The 17,077-nt window shown below is 44.6% G+C and overlaps 1 protein-coding gene across 3 annotated transcripts; it reads right to left on the bottom strand.

Annotated features, from left to right (window-relative positions):
- Positions 1-6,616: 6,616 nt before the first annotated feature.
- Positions 6,617-13,855, bottom strand: ccnb2 (cyclin B2). Of its 3 annotated transcripts, none has more exons than XM_034678651.1 (8): positions 13,724-13,855; positions 13,433-13,543; positions 9,862-10,143; positions 9,635-9,793; positions 9,320-9,556; positions 8,697-8,837; positions 7,389-7,499; positions 6,617-7,311 (listed from the first exon to the last, which is right to left on the bottom strand). In XM_034678651.1, exons 1-8 carry the CDS (start codon positions 13,748-13,750, stop codon positions 7,204-7,206), a joined length of 1,176 nt encoding a protein of 391 aa, XP_034534542.1. In that variant the 5' UTR covers positions 13,751-13,855; the 3' UTR covers positions 6,617-7,203. The 3 variants fall into 3 exon arrangements, with proteins under 3 accessions (XP_034534542.1, XP_034534541.1, XP_034534543.1); XM_034678650.1 differs by having other exon boundaries at positions 13,433-13,546; positions 13,724-13,852; XM_034678652.1 differs by lacking the exons at positions 6,617-7,311; positions 7,389-7,499 and adding an exon at positions 8,361-8,590 and having other exon boundaries at positions 13,433-13,546; positions 13,724-13,854.
- Positions 13,856-17,077: the final 3,222 nt, after the last annotated feature.

Here is a 17,077-nt window from a genome sequence, read left to right as displayed (position 1 = left end):
AGTGAAGCTGAGACTGTGTGGAATTGTTTACAGTGAATCTGGGACTGTGTGGAACTGTTTATAGTGAAGCTGAGACTGTGTGGAATTGTTTACAGTGAATCTGGGACTGTGTGGAACTGTTTACAGTGAATCTGGGACTGTGTGGAATTGTTTACAGTGAAGCTGGGACTGTGTGGACCTGTTTACAGTGAATCTGAGACTGTGTGGAACTGTTTACAGTGAATCTGAGACTGTGTGGAACTGTTTACAGTGAAGCTGAGACTCTGTGGAACTGTTTACAGTGAATCTGAGACTGTGTGGAACTGTTTACAGTGAAGTTGAGACTGTGTGGACCTGTTTACAGTGAAGCTGAGACTCATTACAAACAGATGGACAGTGAGTCAGAGTGAAGCGTTCTGTGGATCCGTTTACATGCTGCCATGTCAAAGGAGAAATATAAGTGTACACACAGTTTTATCTTTTTGATGCTGTGAGACCGGTTTGGATGTAGACCTCGGGACCCTGCAGGACTCTGGGTACAGATATACGCTCCTGTTTAAACTCTCTGTACTCTCAGAAAGATAAGGAGCTCAGAGCTGAAGCTGTTTGTCTTTGAGGTTTAAGATAATAGAGCTGATGTTTCTGTCCTGCTTCAGTGCTCTGCAGCGCACAGTCCTCACTGTGAGGAGGAGGAGGAGGAGGAGGAGGAGGAGGAGGAGGAGGAGGGGGAGGAGGAGGAGGAGGAGGAGGAGGAGGAGGAGGAGGGAGGTGAAGTCAGAGTCAGTCTGAGGAGTACAATGCTCCTCCACAGGCAGCACACAGCCGGCTCAGCGTGTGAGCCTGTAAATGGAGTTATTCTGCAGCTCGTACAGGCGTGATCACACACAGCGGGCGAGTGTGACGCTGCAGGCCGGGGCGAGGCGGCGGCCGGGGCGAGGAGGAGGCCTGGACGAGGCGGCGGCCAGGGCGAGGCGGCGGCCGGGGCGAGGAGGCGGGCTGAACGAGAGCTCTCTTCAGATTCAGATGGTTTAATGAGAGCCGAGAGACGCTGAGGATTAATGACACACAGTGAGCTGATCCCTGACCTCACACTCGCAGTCATCACGTCTTTATCTGTGTGGTGATGTCTCAGCACACTGACCTCATTACTTTATCCCTGCTCCACATACAGAGAGGTCAGAGGTCAAACCAAGGTCAGGAGGAGAACCCAGATCCTTCTCTGAGAGGAGAGCTCATCAGGTCTAATGAAACCGCTGTGACGCCGTGTGAAATATAGAAGACAGAAACAACGTGACCATTTAAAACACACTGAATTCAAGTTTATCTGAACGACGACTCTTAGAGGGTCGCATTTTAACCACCAAGCACTTCTTCCCCTCCTGAACCTGACCTCCAACACAGCAGGGGGCAGGGGTGGTAGACAGACTGTAGTGATACCCGTCTTTACTCTTCACATCGTGTTCACACCGTATCCTGTAAACATGGACGCAGTCTCAGGCTGTGTTCAGGCTACATACTACCTTTGAATTAAGTCTGCAGTCTGTTCTGGTGGATCTGGTCTGCAGGATGCTGGGTCAGACGTCACTGGAAGCTGATAGAGAAACTGCTTCTTCAGCATCACTGATGATTTAAAAAGTTAAGAAGTGGTTCATATGGAGTTTAATCATTTTCACAGCACCTAAAAAGTTCCCCCGTCGAAAAAAGAAGAAACAAGAAAAAGCAGAACGAGCGCTTTGCATTGTGGGAAACAGTACGTGAGGCAGACTGGTCCGATGCAGACTGAGAGCACACAAAGCTCACTACACTAATTTGAGACTCTCTGGGATTTACCCCAATGTAACTGACTCATGTAATAGGTGCAAACAATCCCCAGCTGACCAATCAATCAATCAATCAATCTTTATTTGTATCGCGCCAAATCACAACAAACGTTATCTCAAGACTCTTTTACAAACAGAGCAGGTCTAGACCACTCTATGTCAAATTATGAACAGAGACCCAACACCAAGACCGGATCAGACTCAGTCTGACCCCACCTTAATCCATCATGAGCATTACACATCGCAGTATTTAGCTAGTTACAGTGGAGAGGACAAACTTCCTTTTAACAGGCAGAAACCTCCAGCAGGACCAGACTCATGTTAGACACACATCTGAATCTGAGACCGTGTTGGGTCTGGAAAGACAGATAGAGGGGAGTAAGAGAGAGAGGTGATAGTGATGAGACGAGTAGTAGAAGCTGTTGCCGCTGGAGTCCAGATCGTCCGTATCAGCTGGAGTCCAGATCGTCCACAGCAGGAGGAGGTCTACGGCAGCTCAGAGGAATCTACGAGACAATGGAGCTCAGGGACTCCAGAAAGGTCTATGGTTAGTAACTTTAATGGGACAGGCAGAGTTAAAGTAAGTGATGAAGGGGTTGGGGGGAAGAGGGTGAGCTAGGATCCCAGTGTGTCAGTGTGCCAGTTCCCCCGGCAGTCTAGGCCTATAGCAGCATGACAAAAGCTGGTCCAAGCCTGATCCAGCTCTAACTATAAGCTTTATCAAAAAGGAAAGTTTGAAGCCTACTCTTAAAAGTAGAGAGGGTGTCTGCCTCCCGGACCCTGACTGGTAGATGATTCCAAAGGAGAGGGGCCTGATAACTGAAGGCTCTACCTCCCATACTACTTTTAGAGACTTCAGGTACAACTAGCAAGCCTGCATGTTGGAGCGTAGAGTTCTAGAGGGGTAATAGGGCACTATGAGCTCTTTAAGATACGAGGGTGCCTGATTTTTAAGGGCTTTGTAGGTTCTGGTTCTGTCCCAGGCTTCCCACATTCTGGTCTGAAATATTTCAAACACTTAGCACAGCATATTCTATAACTATCACTCCTGATCCTCTGCTGGCCTTGTTTGGCGCCCCCTGCAGCCTGTTACATCCAAAGTCATGCAGACTGTTCTTGCCTTTACTACCCTCTTGGCCAGGCGACTTACACTCCTCTAATGGAAACACCCTCAACCTCCGTCTCATAACAGCTGGGTGAAAGAGTTGTTACTGTTAGACTTGGAAAGCTCAGGTTTTCCCTCAATGGTTCCTCGAACACATTCAATCAGACTTGAAGCCCTCTCTAAAATCTAGGGGTGACCCCAAATAGTGGAATATTGGACGATTGGTTCTAACGAGTCTCAGTCGACTTCCAATCTCATAGTTGAATATTTGCATTTGAAACGTGGATCATTCCATTCAAACCATGGGGGTGCTCAATGTCTAATGTTACATTATTTTCCTGTTTCCTGTAAAAATAGTGTCTCATATCCTATTTTAATATAAATATAAACTTATTGAATGTAATGTAATGTAATGTCTCAAATGACTGTAAACCCTTTGATTATTAAATTATTCTTTTTTAACAAATAGATCCCAAAATGTCAAAATAAACACCACCCTCTCTGACACCAAATCTATCAGTACAGGAGCACCTCAGGGCTGAGTGAGTTCCCCTGTCCTCTTTACACTCTACACTAATGAATGTAGCAGCAGCCTCCCTGGTAATCTGATTCTGAAGTTTTCAGATGATACAGCCATTCTCAGTCTGCTGTACCAGGACTCAGGTCTCTCGTCATATACAGGTACAGACCTTTGTTCAGTGGTGCCATGATAACCACCTCTTAATCAATGTGAAGAAGACACAGGAGACGGTGTTTGACCCTCGCTCTGTGGGTGATCACACTCCAGTCCTTATTCATGACAAAAACATCTGTCAGGTCGGCTCCTACAAATGTTCAGGTGTCCACCTTGTGGAATCTTGATTAATACCCTCTATTATAATCATGCATTTTTCTTACAGATAATCCTGTGCTTCTTATTATGTTCATGTATTCCTTGCTCATGTATTCTTCCTTTTAACAATTGTACCAATATGCTTTCCATTATATGCTTTCTATTATATGCTTTCCATTATACTTGATTTATTGAAGTAGCCTGTAATAGTAAGGCATAAGGTCAGAGATCTGTGCAAATATCCGCACAAAGGTGAAATCGAGGACAGAAACCCCAGTTCTGCAGTTCAAGGCAGGTTTAGCCCGGATGTGGTTTCACATCTTCAGCCCCCACTGCCTTGCAAAGGGCCAAAAGGTCCACCATGGTCTCAGGTGGCAGTTGAATGAGAGCTGAGGGGATTTTTTTGGTGACATGATGATGAACGGTTTGTACTATGATAAATGAGCGCCTTGTGATTACATAAATATTCAATGGTAACGATGTACGCTTTCTTAAGATTTTTTTATAACCGCAAGTGTTGTAAGTTGTAGACGTATGCTTTTTGCAAACCGCTAGACCGGGGTAATGTCTCGGTTGTTTCCAGAGTACAATGTTCACCTGACATGACCCTTTGCTCACCCTTGTTTGCAACACACCCACACCTGTCACCCCCCCCCCCCCCCCCCCCCCCCCCTTTTCTCCCCCTCCCTTTGTCTTTTCTTTATGAACAACTGTATTAAGATGACACGTACACATGTTTCCCCCCTCCCTTTCTCCTCCCTTATGTTTGAAGAACTATAAAGTATTGAGCATCTCTGTCACTCAGCGGAGAACTTCAGATGCTCTTGAGTATGCTGTAACTTCTCTCTCATGCTGCATGAATAAACTTTGTGTGTAAACTTTGATACTGAGTTCGAAGCCTCATTTCTGGTCACTGCTCCGCTGGACGATCGCCTCACGGCTGGGCCACCCTACCACAACCTGGATATTAAGTTCAGCTGGGAGGCCCACATTGATGACCTGTGTACCTGTGATAAAGGTTGTATTCTATACGTGGGCTCAGGGTGTCTGGTGTGAATCAGCAGGCTGTGTGTTTGTTCCATCAGGCTGTACTGGAGAGGATCATCAGGTACGGGATGACAGCATGGTAACCTCTCTGTTCAGCTGGAACTCTCTGGCCTGGTGCAGACTGCCATGAAGGTCATAGGGAAGACTGGCAACCCTTCCCTTCAGGCCATTAATGAGCAGTGTGTTCTTGGGCAGGCCCAGAGAATACTTGGAGACCCGTTGCACATCCTTTACTCTGAGTATGAACTTTTACCATCTGGAAGAAGGTCCAGAGTCCCCAAGTGCAAACTGAATGGTTTTAAAAACTCCTTTATGCCTCTATTAGAATTTTAAATATTAAACAGCCTGTTAGGGTTGGGACAGCGTCATGGTGCTCTCTCTTTAAGAGCATGCTGTGTGTTGTATGAGTGTGTATTATTTATTGTACTTTTCTTATTTATTGATGTGTTCTTGTGTCATTGTGGTGATCTTTGTAGGAGCAGGTAACGTGCAGCACTGATGTCAAAGACAAATTTCCCTACGGGGACAATAAAGTACATCGGATCATATCGTAACTCTGAGAACAGCTCTTGAAATGTTAAATCTCCTTAAAGTGGTAATTAAATCTCCCCTGGTAATTAAAGGTGGACTCTCCCATTTAGCGGGACCTGTGGAGCAGACGTACCTCAGCTGGTCTTTAAATCTTTCTACGTTCATGGTAGCTCAAAATGTCAGGAAATCAAACTTCAGTTGATCCTAAAAACTAGTGATGAAGATGAGGAGCAGCTTCATGAAGAGGGCTGTGAGATCAAGGGTTACCGGACCACACAAAAACTGTACGGGGCCAAAAGAACCAGGAGGGATACCCAAAGCTGTCTGAAGCCTCAAAAACAATCCACAGCATCCCATCCACCTCCACACCATCAGAGAGGATATTCTCAAAGACAGGATTTACAGTCAACAAAGACAGGAGCGCACTTCTGCCCGTACACACGATGGTTTTCCTCACGTACAGTTTGAAAAGACTCAAGCGGACAAAGACGAGATGAAAGACTGTTTTAAAAGGTTCTGTTAAGAGATTTAAAAACCCTTTAGCTGGTTCAGGTTTGAGTTGGACAGACTACCCTCTGCAGTGCTGCTCTCTGCTGTGTGAACACTGTTTAAATATCTCCTGATTCCTTTCTCTATAGTGGAGCGTTGTTCCATGTTTAACTGATGGTGGTCTTATTTGAGTTTTCTCTCCTTCATCACCTCGTTGTTTTTGTAATATAGATTTAAAAATCTAAGTTTTATACTTCTAATATTCTGTTGTCCCTTTGACTTTAAGCTCTGAGTCTCTTCATTGTAAAGGGTTATGTGTAATATTGTCATGCGGTCACCATCATGCAGACTTTGGGTCAATAAGGAAAAACAACAAACATTCCACTATTCATCCACTACGGGCAAAATCTGATGATCAGATTCCACTAAGCAGATCCTTAGTCGGGCTCACCCCTACCCCCCATACAGAATCAGAATCAGCTTTATTCGGCAGGTATGCTTGAACACAAGGAATTGGACTTTAGTAACACAGTGTGTGCTCATAGAGAAATGATCCATTCAGACCTGAACTGTTTTTTGAACCAGGCTGTAAACATGTTGATTTAAACATCGTCTCTTTGAATGGGTGTGTATGTGGCTTCTGGTGTTTCTGCAGCAGCCTCTAGTGGACACTTGACGAACTGCAGTTTGGAGCACTTCCGTATGGGCTTCAGATGTTAAGACCAGAGGTAGCAGCTAGGTAGGAACCAGTGTGTAGAAATATGGACGACACGTCTGTTTCCCACCATTAGAGAAATGAAGCCAGAGCACTGATGGGATTTTAATCATCACGTTTATTACCCGACATTCAAAGCTGCCACATCGGCCCCCTGGTGTTAAAACCCAACATGCTTTCTTAAATCCCAGTCCCAGAGGACATGGACGAGATTAAAGTCATCACTTCATCTTCAGAATCATTATTTGGGTTTTTATTCAGCAGTTTATAAAAACTTTGGTTCAGAACAAAGCTTTCAGAGCGGGATTGTACCGTATGGAAACATGAAACACATCCAGGAGTCTTTAATGATTGAGAGGCTGAAAGAAGACACGAGTCGGACACAGAGGTAGATCAAACCTGACGTCAGTGAACGCATCAGGCTTTAAAGGTAGCGTTCACCCGACAGGTGAGAAACACAGACAGGAAGTTCCTGATGTAGAAAGACGTCTCGGCTTTAGATTAACGGACAAGAGGCCGAACATGAACAAACCATCTGAGAATAAATCACTAACAGGAAACAGGAAGTGCTAAAACAGGAAGTTCAGATCAAAACTTCTAAAAGATTTATTAAAAACGAGAGAATCCTCTCCTCAGGCGAGCTCCTCCAAAATAAAGTGCGAGTGAAAAGTCCTCCGGTGGAAGGTCAGGGTTTGAGCAGAGCGGCCGCCATGTTCACCACGACGGGAGACTTCAGCTGAGGGAGGAGGCTGATCTTCATCAGTCTGCTGCTCGAGTATTTGTTCTTCACCGCCTGAGGGGAACAAAGTCAACACAGGGTGAGGTTTAAAAGTCTTTGATCTCTTCTTCACTTTGCTTCTTTAAACTCACCTGGAACTTGGTCTTCCCCTCGTTCACCGTCACCACGTTCTTGGCGATGTGCTGCATGATGGGCTTCAGGTGAGCCTCGGCGTACGTGGAGTAATGCTGCTGAGTGGGAGACTGAAAACCCAACAGAGAGAGGAGGAGGAGGAGACGATGAAGATGGAGTCAAAGTTTAAAAAAAGACCTCCTGTCTTTAGTTTTTAAACATCATGAGATCAAGGACAGAGGAAGATAACAGACCACTCAGTAAAAACTACAATCTACCCCAAATAAACTACAAATATGGCTTCTATCACCTCATTTTAACATTTTTAATACAAGTCTATCCTCTTTAATCTCTCCACTATCATCTCTCTCTCTCTTCATCTCCCTCTATCCCTCTCTCCAACACGGTCTCAGATTCAGATGTGTGTCTAACATGAGTCTGGTCCTGCTGGAGGTTTCTGCCTGTTAAAGGAAGTTTGTCCTTGCCACTGTAACTTGCTAAATGCTGCAAAGTGCTCTGCTCATGGTGGATTAAGATGAGATCAGACTGAGTCCTGTCTGTAGGAGGGGACTGGATCTGATCCGGTCTTGATGTTGGGTCTTTGTGAAACATGCCCCCAATAAGAATAAAAGCCTTCTAGACAGCGTCGATGTGATTTAGTATTTAAATCTAAAACAGCAGACCTCTGACAAGAAGAAATAATCCTTATAGATTATTATGTCCTGAAGTTTTCACTAAAGTCAGACTTTAAGGAGCCGAGGGAACACTGAAGGAGACAAGGAAGGAAGCACTGAAGCTCCTTTCCTCATCGTTGAGAGAACTCAGACAGCTCTTATTTTGAAATACTCTTCATCTCTGAGATCTTTACAAACTAATCTAAAAGCTCACGCAGAAAAATAACTGAAAACAAAAAATGATTTAAAGAGAAAATATTTAAAATTTGACTTATTTTTGGGACGATTTCTGAATAAAGACAACACAGATCCAAACCGTTCAGACTGTAAAAACATGAACTTTATATTTCTGAACTGGTTCCTGACATTAATTTAACTCTGATGTTTTCATCTTTAGAAGCAGAAGGTACAAAGGTGTTTGGATCTTCCACATTCCTGCATCTATTCTTTCTTTAGCGTCATGTCTTCAGAGTCTGTTCCAGCTTTCTGTTTTGGCTCTTTGGTTTGAAGAGAGCTTCATACGGAGCGCATGTTGTGCTGCATGAATCCTAATGAAGTCAACAAAGAGCGGGAAACGTTACGGCGAGGAGGACAGAGTATAAACCAGGTCATTGACCCCTGAAAGGTCACATGAGGTCGTTGGTTCAGACTCACCCAGGGCAGACCGTCCAGCAGCAGCTGGGAGAGACACATGGAGGCGGCGGCGATCTCCGAGGGTCGATAGTGAACCATGTCGTAGTCCACCAGGGTCAGCTCCATCAGGTATTTGGCCAGAGTGTGGCGCTCTACGTCAGACTGAGACACACACACACACACACACACACACACACACACACACACACACACACACACACACACACAGCACACACACAGCACTCTGAGACACTTTATCGACCCTCTCAAACACCAGCTTCATGGAGAGAAGAATCGGTTTCATCATTTCATTCAAGAAAAGTCTGAAGTTTGAACCGTTTAGTTTCCTTCCACCTTTTAAAAACTAAGAAATGAATCAATGATGAACCTCGATGTGAACGTATTAAAATCAGTCTGATCTCATAAAAGGATCCTTCAGAGGTGAACCTCATGCTCTATAGTACACAGAGTCTTAATTTAAATGCAGGCGGATCAGTTCCTAACACTTGAGGTGGGAGCCCAGCTTCACCTGCTGCTCTCTGGGATCTGGACTGAATCTGGACTGAATCTGGACTGAATCTGGACTGAATCTGGACTGAATCTGGACTGAATCTGGACTGAATCTGGACTGAATCTGGACTCACGTTGGCCACCTTTGAAGCCCGTCTGAGGAAGTGCAGAGGAAGAGGACGGCCCAGCTGGAAGTTGAGGCTCCTCAGAACCAGCTGCTCCATCTCCAGGATCTGAGACTTGGTGAAGGCGTTGTCTGTGATGTAGGCGAAGTCTCCCACCTCCGGAGCGTACATCTCCTCGTATTTACACGCCACCAGCATGGCGGTGACACCGGCCAGCTGCAGCTTCCTGCGAGAGACCGGCTGGACCTGCAGCCCGGCAGAGAGGAGGGTTAATACTCGGCCTGTCACAACGTTAGGACCAAGACCAGTTCGGACTGTCGTTACCTGGAGGAACCGGTCCAGGAGGGCCACCGTGAGGTACAGAGTCTCCTGCAGCAGCTGGAACCTGGAGTGAACCTGGACCAGCCAGTCCACCAGCAGAGCTCGCATGCGTTCAGTGATCTCGTACCCCTGCATGTAGTGAGCTCGTACGGCCTGCTGCTCCTGAGGACACACAGAGGTTAGACCAGGAGACCGGGGAGAGCAGGGCTCACCTGAGGGGGGTCACTCACCTCCAGGGCGTGCAGGTATTTGTAGATCTCTTTGACGTATTCGGAGCAGAGCTGCGGCTGGTCGGCGTCCTGCTCGTCCACGTCCTGCACGGTGAGCAGCGCCTCAGAGAACGCCTGACACAGCTGCTCCTCCTCCTTCATGGACACGTCAGCGGACTCCTCTGAGACCGAGGGGAGGGGGTCTGCAGGAGCTGGGACCTGGACTACAGGAGGTACCGCCTGGACCGGCTTGGTTTTTGGAGCGGCGGACGGTTTGGCGGAGGCTTTGGTTCGTCCTGTTTTCTGAGAGAATCATGACAGCTGGTTGTTCTCTGCACGTCTTCAGGTTTGTGGTTCAGAGAGTTCACTTCATGTTTATTTAAACACAGAAAGGTTCAACACACTCAGAAACAGGAGACCTCCTGCTGTGAGAGGAGCAGGAGAGTCCACATACTTCTGTCTCTGTGCATCTGGAACTCTGATCTGTCTGTGAGTGAGACCTTTATACAGTCTGTGAGTGAGACCTTTACACAGTCTGTGAGGGGAGACCTTTATACAGTCTGTGAGGGGAGACCTTTATACAGTCTGTGAGTGAGACCTTCATACAGTCTGTGAGGGGAAACCTTTACAGTCTGTGAGGGGAGACCTTTATACAGTCTGTGAGGGGAGACCTTTACACAGTCTGTGAGGGGAGACCTTTATACAGTCTGTGAGTGAGACCTTTATACAGTCTGTGGGTGAGACCTTTATACAGTCTGTGAGGGGAGACCTTTATACAGTCTGTGAGGTGAGACCTTTATACAGTCTGTGAGTGAGACCTTTATACAGTCTGTGAGGGGAGACCTTTACACAGTCTGTGAGGGGAGACCTTTATACAGTCTGTGAGGAGAGACCTTTATACAGTCTGTGAGGGGAGACCTTTATACAGTCTGTGAGGTGAGACCTTTATACAGTCTGTGAGGGGAGACCTTTATACAGTCTGTGAGTGAGACCTTTATACAGTCTGTGAGTGAGACCTTTATACAGTCTGTGAGGGGAGACCTTTATACAGTCTGTGAGGGGAGACCTTTATACAGTCTGTGAGGGGAGACCTTTACAGTCTGTGAGTGAGACCTTTATACAGTCTGTGAGGGGAGACCTTTATACAGTCTGTGAGGGGAGACCTTTATACAGTCTGTGAGTGAGACCTTTATACAGTCTGTGAGTGAGACCTTTATACAGTCTGTGAGGGGAGACCTTTATACAGTCTGTGAGGGGAGACCTTTAAACAGTCTGTGAGGGGAGACCTTTATACAGTCTGTGAGGGGAGACCTTTATACAGTCTGTGGGTGAGACCTTTATACAGTCTGTGAGGGGAGACCTTTATACAGTCTGTGGGTGAGACCTTTATACAGTCTGTGAGTGAGACCTTTCTACAGACTGTGAGGGGAGACCTTTACACAGTCTGTGAGGGGAGACCTTTATACAGTCTGTGAGTGAGACCTTTATACAGTCTGTGAGTGAGACCTTTATACAGTCTGTGGGTGAGACCTTTATACAGTCTGTGAGGGGAGACCTTTATACAGTCTGTGAGGTGAGACCTTTATACAGTCTGTGAGGGGAGACCTTTATACAGTCTGTGAGGTGAGACCTTTATACAGTCTGTGAGGGGAGACCTTTATACAGTCTGTGAGGGGAGACCTTTATACAGTCTGTGAGGTGAGACCTTTATACAGTCTGTGAGTGAGACCTTTATACAGTCTGTGAGTGAGACCTTTATACAGTCTGTGAGTGAGACCTTTATACAGTCTGTGAGGGGAGACCTTTATACAGTCTGTGAGTGAGACCTTTATACAGTCTGTGAGGGGAGACCTTTATACAGTCTGTGGGTGAGACCTTTATACAGTCTGTGAGTGAGACCTTTATACAGTCTGTGAGGTGAGACCTTTATACAGTCTGTGGGTGAGACCTTTATACAGTCTGTGAGTGAGACCTTTATACAGTCTGTGAGGTGAGACCTTTATACAGTCTGTGGATGAGACCTTTATACAGTCTGTGAGGTGAGACCTTTATACAGTCTGTGAGGTGAGACCTTTATACGGTCTGTGGGTGAGACCTTTCTACAGTCTGTGAGGTGAGACCTTTATACAGTCTGTGAGGGGAGACCTTTATACGGTCTGTGGGTGAGACCTTTCTACAGTCTGTGAGGTGAGACCTTTATACAGTCTGTGAGGTGAGACCTTTATACAGTCTGTGGGTGAGACCTTTATACAGTCTGTGAGGGGAGACCTTTATACGGTCTGTGGGTGAGACCTTTATACAGTCTGTGAGGTGAGACCTTTCTACAGTCTGTGAGGGGAGACCTTTACACAGTCTGTGAGGGGAGACCTTTATACAGTCTGTGAGTGAGACCTTTATACAGTCTGTGAGGGGAGACCTTTATACAGTCTGTGGGTGAGACCTTTATACAGTCTGTGGGTGAGACCTTTATACAGTCTGTGGATGAGACCTTTATACAGTCTGTGAGGGGAGACCTTTATACAGTCTGTGAGGTGAGACCTTTATACAGTCTGTGGGTGAGACCTTTATACAGTCTGTGAGGGGAGACCTTTATACAGTCTGTGAGGGGACACCTTTATACAGTCTGTGAGGGGAGACCTTTATACAGTCTGTGAGGGGAGACCTTTATACAGTCTGTGAGGGGAGACCTTTATACAGTCTGTGAGGTGAGGACTATACAGTCTTTGAGGTGAGACCTTTATACAGTCTGTGAGGGGAGACCTTTATACAGTCTGTGAGGGGAGACCTTTATACAGTCTGTGAGGGGAGACCTTTATACAGTCTGTGAGGGGAGACCTTTATACAGTCTGTGAGGTGAGACCTTTATACAGTCTGTGAGGGGAGACCTTTATACAGTCTGTGAGGGGAGACCTTTATACAGTCTGTGAGTGAGACCTTTATACAGTCTGTGAGGGGAGACCTTTACAGTCTGTGAGTGAGACCTTTATACAGTCTGTGAGGGGAGACCTTTATACAGTCTGTGAGTGAGACCTTTATACAGTCTGTGAGTGAGACCTTTATACAGTCTGTGAGTGAGACCTTTATACAGTCTGTGAGGGGAGACCTTTATACAGTCTGTGGGTGAGACCTTTATACAGTCTGTGAGGGGAGACCTTTATACAGTCTGTGAGGTGAGACCTTTATACAGTCTGTGAGGGGAGACCTTTACACAGTCTGTGAGTGAGACCTTTATACAGTCTGTGGGTGAGACCTTTATACAGTCTGTGAGGGGAGACCTTTATACAGTCTGTGAGTGAGACCTTTATACAGTCTGTGAGGGGAGGACTATACAGTCTGTGAGGGGAGACCTTTATACAGTCTGTGGGTGAGACCTTTATACAGTCTATGGGGGAGACCTTTAAACAGTCTGTGAGGGGAGACCTTTATACAGTCTGTGAGGGGAGACCTTTATACAGTCTATGGGTGAGACCTTTATACAGTCTATGGGTGAGACCTGGACTACAGTCTGTGGGTGAGACCTTTATACAGTCTGTGAGGGGACACCTTTATACAGTCTGTGGGTGAGACAGGCTGGGATCCTGCAGGTCTGTACCTTAGTGTTGAGCCCAGCTGCAGGACAGTTAGTGATCTCTCCCAGAGCGGCTCTCCGTAGACCTGCTGCCGGGTTCTGAGACCTCTTCCCCGGGTTCCCTGGGACCGAGAGCTGCTGGAGGAGGAGGACAGAACACCCAGAGACTTGAACTTCCCGCAGAATGTCATTAAACATCACAATAATGAAGCAGGACAAACGCGGAAGTAGATCACGATAGCCCCCGATGCTAACGCGTTTAGCAGCTAATGAAGAACTTTCTGCAGACAACCGGAAATAAAGAGATGAACTCACCGCAGCGCGAGCCTCCACTGAAGACATGATGCTTATCAGAAGACAAGAAGAAGAGACCAGACAACGAGCAGCGGAACACCGAGAGGACTCCTGAACTCTGACCCCTTCATGGAAACACTGAGAACAACAGCAGCTTTCAAATAGCGCAGCCTCGACTCTGATTGGCTGCAGCTCCGGTGCGACGCTTCTGATTGGCTAAAAGCCCGGGGTCAAAGGTCGGAGCCCCCTTCTGTTTAAACCGTTCAATCTGAATATAAACCGTCTAAAATACTGGATTTGTTTCAATAACAATAATAAAATAAACATATTCTCTGATTTCATTTAAAAAATAAAACATAAAATCAATGAAACACATTTTAAACAACAGAAGCCCTGAATGGACAAACTAGTGACATGCGCGTTCTTTGTACTAAAATTACGGCCGCTCGAAATGCAAGACTATGGAAGCCAAGGGAGAAGCTCCCTCCCCTGGTGGTGAAGCTTTCAGGAGTGTGTCTGCCCCCTGGTGGCTGGCTGCAGTATAGGTCAAAAAATCTGTCTCACCCATTCATTTGAATGGAGGAGACGACACACTTTAAAACACAAATACAGGAACGTTTCTCATATCTGAATGCTGTGGTGATACGTAGTTGTTATCAGTGTGTGTGTGTGTGTGTGTGTGTGTGTGTGTGTGGTGATATGTAGTTATTATTTAACTATTTTGTGTCCAAGGCCTCTTTCTTCTGAACAGTTTCTTCTTCGTTGGTTATTAGAGGTTAAAAAATGGGGTTTTACTTCCTGTTTCCTTTGATTCACAGCCGCCGTAGAGGGAAACTTTAAAGGACACACAGCGTCTTGTGACATAGTATGTCATTATTAGGGGTGACCCCAAATAGTGGAATATTGGACGATTGGTTCTAACGAGTCTCAGTCGACTGCCAATCTCATAGTTGAATATTTGCATATGAAACGTGGATCATTCCATTCAAACCATGGGGGTGCTCAATGTCTAATGTTACATTATTTTCCTGTTTCCTGTAAAAATAGTGTCTCATTTATCCTGTTTTATATAAATATAGACTTATTGAATGTAATTCTGAGAACAGCTCTTGAAATGTTAAATCTCCTTAAAGTGGTAATTAAATCTCCCCTGGTAATTAAAGGTGGACTCTCCCATTTAGCAGGACCTGTGGAGCAGACGTACCTCAGCTGGTCTTTAAATCTTTCTACGTTCATGGCAGCTCAAAATGTCAGGAAATAAAACTTCAGTTGATCCTTAAAAACTAGTGATGAAGATGAGGAGCAGCTTCATGAAGAGGGCTGTGAGATCAAGGATTACCGGACCACACAAAAACTGTACGGGGCCAAAAGAACCAGGAGGGATACCCAAAGCTGTCTGAAGCCTCAAAAACAATCCACAGCATCCCATCCACCTCCACACCATCAGAGAGGATATTCTCAAAGACAGGATTTACAGTCAACAAAGACAGGAGCGCACTTCTGCCCGTACACACGATGGTTTTCCTCACGTACAGTTTGAAAAGACTCAAGCGGACAAAGACGAGATGAAAGACTGTTTTAAAAGGTTCTGTTCAGAGATTTAAAAACCCTTTAGCTGGTTCAGGTTTGAGTTGGACAGACTACCCTCTGCAGTGCTGCTCTCTGCTGTGTGAACACTGTTTAAATATCTCCTGATTCCTTTCTCTATAGTGGAGCGTTGTTCCATGTTTAACTGATGGTGGTCTTATTTGAGTTTTCTCTCCTTCATCACCTCGTTGTTTTTGTGATATAGATTTAAAAATCTAAGTTTTATATCTATAATATTCTGTTGTCCCTTTGACTTTAAGCTCTGAGTCTCTTCATTGTAAAGGGTTATGTGTAATATTGTCATGTGGTCACCATCATGCAGACTTTGGGTCAATAAGGAAAAACAAACATTCCACTATTCATCCACTACGGGCAAAATCTGATGATCAGATTCCACTAAGTAGATCCTTAGTCGGGCTCACCTCTAGTCATTATTATGATTTAGTTTCTCATTATTTCGGGCTTCCATACAAGACGAACACGAGGAGAGAGGATGACGTCGTTGTGCTCCAAACAGTTTCTATTATATTATTATAGAGACGTTTTTATGATAGAGACTTGACTCATGGAGGATTATACTCATCATACGTCACCGCAGCGTCTGGTCCTACAAGGCCACCGTCCCTTCAGACAGGAGGGGTGAGCAAGGGTGCAAGATATGAGCGCTGGGTATCTCTAAATATTCACAATATTTGCCAAAATAATAATATGAAATTATAAGAAACATTACTCTTATAAAATACTGGTTCTAATTATTAAGATATGTCACAAATGAAAAGGGAAAATAAGATATAATGCTGCTACTGAGCTGAAAACAACAAATCAAATGAGATTCAAACAGACGACAGGTTGAAAAGGACAAAATGGCAAAACTGTTAAAGGACAAAAATATGAGGAAATAAAGTCACAAAATAAAATAGTCCAAGTTGTGAGATAAAAAAAATAGGGGTTACAAAATCCAGACTGAGATTAAAAGTGTTAAAAACAAGATAAGAAGTCTAAATTAAGAGATTAAAAGTCCAAGTTACAAAACAGAGTCAAGATTATTAGATAAAGGCCAATTTATAAAATAAAACGTCAAAATGATCAGATCAAAAATCAAAACTGAGGTTAAGTCCACGATATGAGAAAAAAAGTAAAAAAAATGAGATTTAAACAGACGACAGGTTGAAAAGGACAAAATGCCAAAACTGTTAAAGGACAAAGAAATAAATTCTAAATTACAAAATAAAATAATCTCCAAATTATGAGCTAAAAAGTAAAAATTATGATTAAAAATAAAGAAAATAAAGAGATTAAAAGTGTTAGACACAAGATAAGAGATAATTCAAGAGATTAAATGTCCAAGTTACAAGACAAATAATTCAGATTATTAGATAAAAGGCCAACTAAGTAAAAAAATATTAAATGAAGTCCACGATATGAGAAAAAGAGTAAAAAAATGAGTGTGACATGAAGAGGGGAATATAAGGGATAAAAAGTCAGAGACAGTTGGTTTTGAGTTTTCAAGGGATTTCACTTTTAGAAAATATATATTTTAAACCGCATCTGCTGCCACTTTAACCAGCTCTCTCAAACAGAGGGGTTAAATTAAATTAACAAGACTCAAGTTTTTAAAATGATCAGCAGGCGTTGAAACAGGCTCAGGAAACAAGAGTCACAAAGAAACTTTATATAGTCTTCAAGTATTCAAAACTGTTAAATAAGTACAAGATGTGTTCAAATGATTTACATATGGGACAATATACGCACTGCCCACTTTAATTCTCTTTACATGTTTCCCACTAA

The sequence above is a fragment of the Notolabrus celidotus genome, unplaced genomic scaffold (assembly GCF_009762535.1).
Source record: "Notolabrus celidotus isolate fNotCel1 unplaced genomic scaffold, fNotCel1.pri scaffold_197_arrow_ctg1, whole genome shotgun sequence".
NCBI lineage: Eukaryota > Metazoa > Chordata > Actinopteri > Labriformes > Labridae > Notolabrus > Notolabrus celidotus.
This window is presented reverse-complemented; position numbering and strand designations above follow the sequence as displayed.

Excerpts from the sequence above, each read along its gene's own strand:
- ccnb2 (XM_034678650.1), bottom strand. The coding sequence starts at position 13,750 with ATGTCTTCAGTGGAGGCTCGCGCTGCG. Across the intron at positions 9,557-9,634 it reads TCCTGGACCGGTTCCTCCAG|GTCCAGCCGGTCTCTCGCAG; the intron begins GTAACGACAGTC and ends GCCGGGCTGCAG. Across the intron at positions 7,500-8,696 it reads TGCTGGACGGTCTGCCCTGG|TCTCCCACTCAGCAGCATTA; the intron begins GTGAGTCTGAAC and ends TTGGGTTTTCAG.